The following is a 12,083-nucleotide window of genomic DNA, read 5'->3' on the forward strand; positions in this document are numbered from 1 at the left end:
TTATAGTATCGATAAACACAGTATAGTATTGTAAATGTACTTTTCTATGATTTTCTTAATATTCTTTTATCTAGCTTATTTTATGTTAATACAATATATAATACATGCCAACATACAAAACGTGTTAATTGCCTGTTTATGTTATCACTAAGGCTTCCAGTCAATGGTAGGCTATATGGGGTTAAGTTTTAGGGGAGTCAAAAGTTATAGAATTTCTGACCGTGAGTGCACATGGTGGGGGTCAGTGCCCTTAACCCACGGTGTTAAAGGGTCAACCTTCTGTTTTTCCCAAGGTCAGTGTTCTGGTTCACTTTAAAATTTTTCTGACTACTCACCTTCTGACCTCTACCCCAAAGTTATATACCACGTGAAGAATTTTTGAAATGATTGAAACCAAAGATACCAGTGTATCGGTAAAAAAAAAACAACAACAAAAAAGACAATTAAAGGTCAGATAAAGCATTGACACAAGGCACCATATTTAGAGGTTACTGTTAAGACTTAGTTAATTAAAGTTAACACGAGACCTACTTTCCTTCAAACGGGCATGATGAAAACTGCCGACAGTTGAATTTCAGTACATGCTTGCTATACTGAACTAAAGCTGGAAAAGTCTAAGCCCTCTTTAATATGAAGCACGATGTAAAATGTACAGATAAGATCTTCAATTAGGTCAGCATTTTGCCACCAAACTTAAAATTAAGGAATTTATGTAAATTTTAAAAGCTTTGTAACTATTATTGTATCATTCTTCACAGAATCACTCTCCAAGTCTTAAAGCTTACTCTCAGTGTTCTAAGAGTTTAAGTTCACTGCAGCTAAGAAAATATGTTTCCATAAGAAACTGAACTCATAGACATTAATTTACTAAAGGAGAGACTTTATTAACTCTGTATCAGGTACTAATGTCTAGGTCAGCAAAAATTAGTGGGGAAAAAAACACTTTCTTTGTCAAAAATGTTTAAGAGTTTAAATAAGGTTAAGTTGTCTTTTTACTCTATTCAGTCATCTGCAAGATCTACTCTATCTCCATTCTCTTCACTTTATCTTTTGAAAAGTCAAGATAAAGAATGAAATATGCAATTTTATATCTTTTATTGTTGTTGTTGGACTCTGTAAAAGAGGATTTCTAGGGTAATGGAGGCTTACTACACTAGAAAGATAGCAATAATGAGAAAAACAACTGATTGTGTGTCAGGCAATATTCTAAGTATTTTGCATGCAGTACTTCATCTAACCCTGATGTAATAGGCACTACTATTATTTCTGTTTTACATATAAAGTAACTGAGGCACAGAGGTTAAGCAATTTATCCAATATCAAACACTTAATATTCTGTGGAGACTTGGATAAGTACTGCTCTTTTAATTATTACTTCTTTATTTTGCCATATTCTTATTCCATTAACAAAATGTGCAAAACTGTAATTATTAAATAGCTTGATCACTAAGTAAAAGACTAGAATGGTAAACACTTAGCAACTCAGACATATTTAACATGTTTAAATTCGAGATTTATTTAACATGTACTGTCAAACCAAATGTGTTTCCTCCATTTGTTTATTTGATTTTTGCAATCACTCTGTGAGATACACGCATCCTAATTTTTACAGGAGAGGTCACTGAGGCCTAATTAACAGTTGAACACAACGTGAACCCCATCACAAAGTTATCAAATCTAAGTCCAATGTCCTCTCCTCTGTGCTACTAAACCTGTTTAAAACAAATAGTGGAATAATAATTTTGTTCATGATTCACAAAAACGCATCCAGCTCCCTTGTGTACCCAGAGCCTGTCCTTAAACATAACATTCAATAAAAAAAAATATTCAAGTTTACAACGATGATTGCCAGCCATCTGTTTTAGAGTTGTGTTTTAAAGTCCACTTAGTTATTTTTAAAAAGCTCATCAGAAAAGAAAAGGTGCTCAAACACTTAACATACATATAACCATCATCAACTACAAAGGGATTAGTACTATAAAAGCAGTGAAGAACGAGGTTTGAAGCAATAGGGTCATAGAAATACTTAACTCCCCCAGAAAAAGTGCAAGTCAAAAAACAAAACATCACAAAGAACTACAGCTCTCATTTTAGTAACGTGTGCCAAACAGGTTCTTATTATGTGGTGAAGTCTGTAAAGGCAAAAGTTGTATGTGTTTACCACTTTTATTTGCATCTCCCAATCCAGGATTTTTCACACACAAACAACTTTTCATAAAACTATGTGGTAGAATGAGTAAGTGAATGACGTCAACTTATCAATTCCAGACAATGTTTTTATCTTTCCAGACCCTTAAAGATAAGAATAGACTTGTGTCCTCAAAGAATAATGTCCACAGCCAATAGATTTGACTCTAAACGGATTGTGGTTATACCGTTTCCCCCAAAATAAGACCTAGCCAGACAATCAGCTCTCATGAGTCTTTTGGAGCAAAAATTAATATAAAACCGGCTCTTATATTAATCTTTGCTCCAAAAGACACGTGAGGGCTGATTGTCTGGCTAAGGTCTTATTTTGGGGGAAATGTGGTATAAAAGAACCATTCTTTTTTTCAAAAGTAGGAAAAGGGAATGCTAGATCTTTCTTTGCTAGATCCAACTTCAATATGCATAATAATCTTATTTTCTTAAATATAGATGCCAGAGCATCTAATCCAAATATATGCTGTCAAAAATACAGAGATACACACAAGGTTCTTCACTACATTATTTGTAATAGCAAAAACCAAAACAAAATGACAAAACTGAATGGAAAAACAATGTCCATTAAAAGGTGACCAACTGAATAAATTAGGATATAGTCATGCAACAGATTAATATGCAGCTATAAAAAGAAAGGCAAAATAGCTGTATCTATCTACCTACCTACCTACCTACCTACCTACCTACAATAAGAGTGATCTCCAGAACATATTTTTAAATAAGAAAGTGAGGTAGAGGAAATGTATCCATTATGTAACCATTTACATTAAAAAGAAATAGGGGATAAAATAATTATACACATTTACTTATTTATAAAATGGTAGGATAAACTATTAAGAAATTTAAATATTTAACTCTGGGGGAGGGAAGGAATAGGGTAGAGGAAATAGGGATAAAAGCTAAACTTATTTAACTGTATATACCTTATTTGGTAGACTTTACTTTGGAACTGTAAATATTTTCTTTTGATGTAAAATTTAAAGCAAAATTAACTTTCAAAAAATTTTAAAACACCATCTATAATAAAGGCAAAATGAAACAAACAAAAGTTAATAAGGCATAATCACACAGATAGGAATTATTCAATGTGTCTTTAAAGTAGAGAAATTTGACTATTCATACCTCATGGGATATACCACGGGAATACAAAGAGCTGCAAAAATCTCTTAGATTATTTTCAGCTGGTGTTGGAAGCATTGGTATTGTTATCCTAAGACTATTGTATGTAGTGTGTGGGATAGAAAAAGTAAGTACTTATACAGTCATTGAAAAATGGAATTTTTAGTGTTAAAGAGATAGGAAACACAGATGGAAGACTGTTAAGCCCTCCAATATTTAATTAGAAATATCAGTATGATCTCATAATGTATTTATCTTTGGGATAATAAAAAGATGCATTTTACTTTTGAAAAAATTATCCACATATTTTCTAGCTTTGCCCACTAAAAAGACCTAAAAACAATAACTAACCCTGTGGCAATCAGTACCCTTAACCTCCAGACTGTGGTCTCTAACTATCATTTCCCAATAAAAGAATAAGCTTTCCTTGAAGAAAAGGCTCATTCTAAATCTGGGAAAGAAATGTATAATATGAACCTAGAACACTGTCATGCATGCTAGAAAGCAAGGAAGCTATCCAAGATTATTAAGAGGAATACAAGAAGCTTTAAAACAAACACAAAACAACAACAAAAAGTATGTCATAGGTCACCTTTGGAGAATGATATGAAACCAACTATTATAAAAGTTGGTAAATATAGAGAAATAATCAAATATATATCCTGTATTTCTTATATAAACTGTACCTCAGAATAATCAAATAGTTGACATGGGCAAGTTTCTATTTATGGAACTACAAATTTTCTATTTATGGAGCTTACAAATTGAAGAAGGAATAACATTAAAATATCAACATTTTCAGAATGACATCTCCTGAACATAAGCCCTAATGTGTCTTTTGGAGCAAACATTAATATAAGACCTGGTCTTATTTTCGGGAAACACAGTATTTAAAATTATCAAAAGTTTAAACTGTAACCTTTGATGAATTAATGGATGTATCGGCAATTATCAATGTCTACAAGCATCACAAAAAGAAAGATATTATCTTCTTCCTTAGGAAAGCACTTAAAACTGTGTATGAAGTAGTCTTGATTCCTACAAAATTTATCTAATCACCAATTTACAGGAAATACAGAGGACAGCAATACACTATATTACAGTAATCCAATCACTAAAATCCAGATTAAGAAACTGTAGGTCAATAACCCAGTTTCTTTAACAAGAAAGAGCGTGAGTGTGAAGGTGAGGTGACGGGGGAGGGGAGGTTAGAAACTAAAAGAAACATTAAAGGCACATCAGCCAATTGTAACACATGGACCTTACTTGGATCCTGATTCTAACAAAGAAATTTTAAAAATATGTATAAGACATATTAGAAATATAAACAGTAACTGGATATATAGTCAGAATTAAGCTGGATAAATTTCTAGCCATTTTGTCATGAGTTCTATCAAATAAACATGATGGCACTGATATTAGGTACCAAAAAAATTAAATAACATCTTGATAGTCTATGCATACTGTGTTTCCCCGAAAATAAGACCTAACCGGAAAATAAGTCCTAGCATGATTTTTCAGAATGACATCTCCTGAACATAAGCCCTAATGTGTCTTTTGGAGCAAACATTAATATAAGACCTGGTTTTATTTTTGGGGAAACACAGTACTTAAAATTATCAAAAGTTTAAACTGCAGACACAAAGTATCTACAAATGGCAATAAAACATTGAATTTGATCATACTTATAACTATATTTTATAATTTTATATGACATGCTTGCTCTTATTTCAGTCTGTGGCACAATGAAGGTATCAAACATTAAATAAAAAGGTACTATGGCTAGTAAAATTAAAGTCCGTAATTGTTTGAAAAAAATTCACTTGTCAGAAAGATAACAAATGTCCTTAATACCTGAGTCATGAAACTTAAAGAGGTGAAGGCTTCACACTTTAAAACTGTACAAGAATTTAATGAAGATCTAGCAATACTTACTTTGCAGCTTTTCTCCCTCAGTCTCAGATGTGATAAGTCAAAACACACCCAACCCTCTCCCTAGCTCATGATAAATACTTTGTAAAATGGGAAATTGTTCCATTTTTCCATACCTTGACATAGATCACAGGGAGCGTCTGTTTGGCTCGACTATAGTGTCTGGCAACTCTGTATACTGTTTCCGGAACATAATCCAGCACCAGATTAAGGTAGACCTCATCTTTCTGAAAAAGTTCATTAAAAACAAATGAAAAAAAAAAAAAAAACAAGATTAGAAACCAGTCTTTAAATATTCAAATTAGAGTAAATGTTCTATACATCCACTTACTCAGATTTAAAATAAGATTCATGTGTTCAATTTTAATTATACAAAATTAATTCAGAATATAACCACAACAGTAATAACGATCTACCACACCTTTTTATTAATAATTTCATGGAAAAAACATAGCCACTTCGATACTGTTGAGCGTCTTAATCATATTCAAACTATTATTTAGGTTACATGGTATTCAAAAATATCACCTGTCACAAAATTTCGTATTTTATAGTTTGAAAATGAATGCCCTCATATGCTATCAGAAAAGGTGTCATAGTAATAAAGTGAGTGTTGAATTGAGAGCTAAAAATGTGCATTTCTAGCCCTAGCTCTGCTGCTAACTGATGTGTAAATCTCTCTAGGCTTCAGTTTCTTCAACTATAATATAAAAAGTTGGACTAGATAGTTTTCAAAATTTCTCTCACCTATACAGAAAGATTCTATGATTATCTGATAGTCTATACGTACTAGAACAACAATTTGTCTTCTACAATTAACTGAAAAACTTATAAAGCAGCAAGTTACCATACTCACAAGTTTATTGCAGGTCACATGTTTAAACATCCATTCTCAGCAGCATAAAAACACCAATCCAAGATCAATGGAGGAAAAGAAGGGAATTCCAACTAAGTACCAAGTAGGAAAGAGAAACAGAGCCACTACCCTTACCCTGAACGTGTGAATATCAGATAAGTAAACTGAAGGAGAAAACAAAGTTGAACAATTACTGTGTTGAAGTCTAGAATTGGCTACTGAGTGACAAAATCTGTAGGTGAACAAACTTCCACAATCTTCCCAATTTGATATCATCTTACTTATCAAACTTAGGTTAAGAATTTCAATTCTCAGTATTTATTGAACATTTTCTATGTGTCAGTAGCCAAGACAGAGGAAGTAAGGGTACAGGTATAAAAGAGATGACACCTAAACTGAGTATGAAAGGAGCACTTCATGCAAAGAGAAAAACATACTCAAGATGTGGGCTCAAAGAACACAGCCGAGTTCAGAAGGGTTAGTGAGACAGCATGCCACTGACCCTACTACCTTTTCACTGTCACTCACTCATTCACGTTCTACTCTCTTCCCTCCACATCCAGCTTGAATTCCATGATCTATCATTACTTTCACTCCATGGGGGTCAGTAAAAACCAGCAAAGGCATGCTGCCTGTTACAAAGTTTTATAGGAACACAGTGATGCTCACTCACTTACGTATTGTCTGTGATTACTCTTGGGCTACGATGGCAAGAACTGAGTAGTTGTGACAGAGACCATATAGCCTACAGAACCAAAAATACTTACTATAAGACTCTTTATGAAAAAGTTTGCTGAGTGTGTGTGTGTGTGTGTGTGTGTGTGTGTGAGTGTGTATGCCCTTCTCTTACGTCATACTTGTTTGATAAACCACAAGTCTGGTCAAGTCCAGCTTTCCACCCATTCCAGGCCTGTACCCAAGAGATGAACATGGCTGCAAACCTAGAATCATGCTGACTGGTCTCATATTAAATTCATCTTCAAGAAATCCAATCAGCCAGCAATCATACTGTATTTGCTATCCACCTTTCCAAGCTACGTGATTTCTTCTCTCCTTCTCTTCACTCTCCAATACCTCTTTGCTCATTCCGAGCCTCCGCTGGTGACTTTGCTGGCACCATCCCATGTGCCTCCTACCATCATCTATCCCCATGCGCCCTCTGCCTTCAGTTTTCTAGAGATAAGCCAGTTCCTTTCTAATTCCCCACTCCCCTCTTTTTCGCACACATATACAGAAACACTGGTACTTGTAAAAAAAAAAAAAAAAGATACTGTTTTTCCTATTCACAGTCATAGCTTCAGTAATTTCCCTGTCTTTCTCCATCAATTGTTCTCTCACTGTGGGAGCATTACAATCAGTATACAAACTTGCTGTTATTTTTCCCATTGTTTTTTAAAAAAAACCTCTAACTGCACTAATTACCGTCATATTTTTTGGTCCCCTTTATGAACAAAATTCCTGAAGAGAGGTGTCCACACTGACATTCTCCAATACCGGTCGTGCCTTAATTCTTTCTAAAACTTATTCCTGTAGGATTTGAGCACGACTACTCTACCAGAATAGTTCATCCAGATCCATAGTCTCCCTTGTTGCTGAATCCAATGCCAATTTTTAGTCATCTTATTTCTCCCTTCTACTTGGCTTAGCACTACCATTTGACACACTTGATCATGTTCTCTTCTTTGAAACACCTGCTTCACTTGGGTTCTAGAACACTGTACTCTTCTGGTTTTCATCCTACCTTAAAGACAACTCTTCTTGCTCTCCTATTCTGGCTCCTTCTGTTCTCCTTTATCTCTGAAGTAAATGGAGGATCCCAGGGCTCAGTTATCAGATCTTTGTTCTTTACATTTGCTCCCTCCCTTGACGAGCTCATTCAGTGTAACGGCTCGATACTATTATACATCGATGACTCCAATTCATGTATATCCTGGGTGTCTGCCGTTAACTCCAGACTAGTATATTCAACTGTCTAGGTGATATTGCTCAGGCTAAAAACCTCAGCATCATCATTAATTCCCCACTCCCCTCTTTTTCGCATACATATACACATATTCTTTCTATCTATCTGTCTGTCTGTCTGTCTGTCTATCAATCACAATTAATTTCAGGGGCAAGAAGAACAGGACTGAAAAGGTTGTTGGATGTAGTATATCATGGTTCATCAATGGCACGTGAGAAACAGGAGGCAGTTAGTTTAGTTTGTTCTTACAAAATCCCTATGTTGAAAGTAAGGAGACAGCTGGGAGCTGGTATCTTGAGGACAAGCAGTCAACAAAAATTGTTGATGTGCTTTGCGTTTGTATTTTTTAATGGCTAAGAGACCCCAATTTATTTGTAGGCTGAATGAACAGAATAAAGTTATAAAAAAGGGATAAGTGATAAAGCAAGGTTCTAGAACATCATAAGAAAAGGAGAACAAGAACCCAAAGAAGCTATACAGTATAGTAATTAGCGTGAGTCACACAAAACTACACAGAACTCCCAACTCTGCTATTACAAGTTACGTGACCCCAAGCAAGTTACTTAACCTCTCTCAGCCTCAGTTTCCTATAAAATAGTGCTAATGCTGGTGTCTGCTTTAAAAGACTGTCATAAAATTATAAGAAATAATCCATATAAAGTTCTTTAAGCACATTACCTGGCACATAATAAAGACTCAAATTTTAACTATTATCATCTTTAAAAAGGAATGATACCACTTTTTTTTTTCTTTCTGTACATCTAAAATAAGTGATTAAGTGTTAGGGAGGATTATAAGTAGAATGAGTGATGAGCCTAATTTTGGTAAAGAGATAAGGTCATATGGAAAACCAAGGGTAGCAAGAGTAATGCTGAAGATTTCCCTTAACATTTCGGAGACTGAGATTTAGACAAGGATCAGTTCCAAGTGAAAGTGAGGTCCAATAAAGCGAATAAATAGAACACTAAACTGGTGTCAAAGGGATTGCTGTGTTAAGTAGAATTCAAGGAATGGTGAGTCTCGGGTTTTTGAAAGGTCACTAACACAGACGTCGAAGCTATCCTTTTTTAACTATTATTTGATTACAAGGTTAGTTGATTTTAATAAATCATATGACAAAGTTAATCCTGATATATTTATGAATGACCTGGAGACGTACACGCAACTGTATTACAATTTAGTCCATTTGCTAAACAATCATAACAAAAGTGAAGAATAAAAAGATTTGAAAAATCAAAGCCAAGGGGCGGCCCATTAGCTTAGTTGGTTAGAGCGCGGTGCTCTAGGCCCCTGCTCTTAGCAACAAGGTTGCCGCTTCGATCCCCACATGGTCCACTGTGAGCTGCGCCCTACACAACTAGACTGAAACAACTACTTGACTTGGAACTGATGGGTCCTGGAAAAACACACTTAAAAAAAATTAAAATTAAAAAATAATAAAAAATGAAAAAATGAATGCCAAGGTCAAGGAAGTTTTCTAGTTAGGGCTACAAGCTCTGTCCTTCACTCATCCCAGTCACTATTTTCCTAAATGATTTCATTTACTAGGGGTTGCAAATGTAAATGCTTTCAATGGCTAAGCAACAAACGTAAAAGTGTAATGCAGTAAGGGGTAGTGGTTGGTAAATCAGATAGTATAGGATTTAACTAAAAGCATTCTAATTAAAAAAACATTAACAAATAAAACACATCAGAGGATGCATTTGGCAGTCAGTTTACAATTTCAGACTTCAATAAAACTTTGAAGATTGACACACAAACCTAGGAAGAGTGGCTTAAATGGAAGACCAAAAAAGAAATGTAAAGAACTCTAATGGTCTGGTATGCTAAGCCAAACCAACAGTATACAATTTAACAAAGATAAATATAAAGCCCTTTGATTAAAATCAAAGTATTAATTTATTATGTAGAATGACAGATAAGACTTGATAGTAATTCATCTGGAAAAAAATGATAGGTGTAACTGAACAGAACAAGAGGAATCAACACTGATGTACAGTTAATGAAAAACAATGCAATATTAGGTTACAGAAGTATTGTGTTCAGATCAATAAAGATAATCCCACTCTACTTTGTACAGTTCAGGTTTCATTTAATGTACTGATCATCTCCGTTTTTAGGTAGTGTATTTTATTCATAATTTAACAAAGAAGAACATATCAAAGAATGGTTAATGAAACCATGTCTGCTATAGGTTGAAATTGTAATTTACTACACTGTGAGAAATATGGGGGTTCAAATTATATTTGTACTAGTACTTTGTGGATTGACATAAGCTTATCTTTTTGCTCAAATAAATTTTGTTTATCCATTCCATTAGTGATCAAAAACTTGCAATTTCCTTTAGAATCACAGAAGAGGTCTGTCCATTTTGTAGGAATGATGTAAATATCCCTTTGACATTTAAAAGCTGTCCTTTTGACTGTCTTCATTTTCTGATACACTGGACGTGTCTCATTATACTTAAAGACTCTGTGAACTACCTTTTACTTCATGGCTCTGTGCTTGTATTCAGATCAAATCCACTTAAAAAAAATCTAATTGGGTCCTAAGACTGAAAAATCAAAACAATCAACCAATAATACTACCACCAATCCCGATTTGAAATAAATGGGCTCAACATCATGCTTTTTAAATGCTCTTGTTAAATTTGCAGATGTTCTGCTATAGATTAAACAGCCACAGGAATAACCCTGAGCAGGGAGTGCTCATCCCTAGGAAACGTGATCACAGTAGGAAAAATACGAACATTTTCACGTTCCTAAAGCAGTTTTGTTTGGAGATGTGTGCAAAAGATAATTCATGAGACTGAGATGCTAATATTTTGAGATGAAAGAAGGACAAAGATTCAGCATTTCTACCACTTGTACTTTTCTGAAATACCTCAGGTCCAGTTTTCTTAATGTAATCTCTCTTTTGAGTTATCAACAGAAAGCCTAAATACAGATTAGCTGCAGATTTTAAGAGCCTAATACAAAAATACAACATATAAAAGTAAAATTTAAATAGACATACTGACAACAGTCTACTAACATAATGAGAAAGTACTAATTTCAAAGAATAGTTACTAGGCTTCCAATAAATTTGCTAACGAGTCACAGCTATAAATCCTTTAAAAGGAATCTATAGTATACAAAAGTGTATCTTATTCAGAAATCTTCAAAAAATTACATGATATACAATTTACAGAGTATTTATCTCAATGGTTCAATTTTTCTAGTTATCGCTTATGAATAAATTATTCTCTAACTGCTAATAACCACTCTTCCATGAACTCTACTCTAAAACCGTTCACTGAGTAAGACAGTTAAATGACAAAATTTTGATCACACCTCACAACAACTCAACAAGAACTGGGATAACTCCACCCTACATTTGAAAAACAGATACTACCATGATACCCTTATCCCCTGGTGATTTCTGAAGTCAAGGAAACAAAGTTGCTTGAGGCTGCAGTTTTAAATAGAATCATACTGTAATTCTAAAAATTTGATGGGATGCACAGCAGCATATCAAAGAACCCACTAATAAGACACTCAACATGGTAGCGCAGGATTCCCGAGAATTGGGTTAGGGAACTTGGACTAGCAAAAAAACTTCAAAATAAATTATTTTTCTCTGACAGTTAGACATAAGAATACTAATAGCAAAGTGGATGTGAATTAGGAAAAGAGAAACATCCTTTTGGTTTGAGATGAGAGGAAGGATTGGGGAAAGTAAGATGAGCACCTAACATACGATTATAGCAAGCTTCATCCTTATCTCACATCTTCAAAAAAAAAGATTCCAAAATCACCAAAGTTAAAAAACAAACGAACTATAAATGTACCAGAAGAAAACATAAGTGCATTTGCAAATGCTGAAGGACAAAATATCTGTAAGCTATTAAGGAAAATAATGCCAATTTGATTACATAAAAATGTGAAACCTTTATACCACTTAAAAACCACACACACACAGAACAAACCAAATAAAAAAATAGACAATTTGGCAAAAGAAAATTTTGCTTAC

At 34.1% G+C, this 12,083-nt stretch overlaps 1 protein-coding gene across 2 annotated transcripts in view; it reads right to left on the reverse strand.

The window, feature by feature from the left end:
• The window catches only part of GSK3B (glycogen synthase kinase 3 beta), a 185,973-nt gene that overhangs the window by 66,745 nt on the left and 107,145 nt on the right, over window positions 1-12,083 (reverse strand). For both annotated transcript variants that reach the window (XM_081064959.1, XM_081064958.1), the window contains exon 4: window positions 5,370-5,480. In XM_081064959.1, coding sequence (XP_080921085.1) covers window positions 5,370-5,480 — 111 coding nt within the window. The remainder of the gene's footprint in view (window positions 1-5,369; window positions 5,481-12,083) is intronic.

Source organism: Rhinolophus hipposideros (assembly GCF_964194185.1).
Source record: "Rhinolophus hipposideros genome assembly, chromosome: 2".
Taxonomy (NCBI): Eukaryota; Metazoa; Chordata; class Mammalia; order Chiroptera; family Rhinolophidae; genus Rhinolophus; species Rhinolophus hipposideros.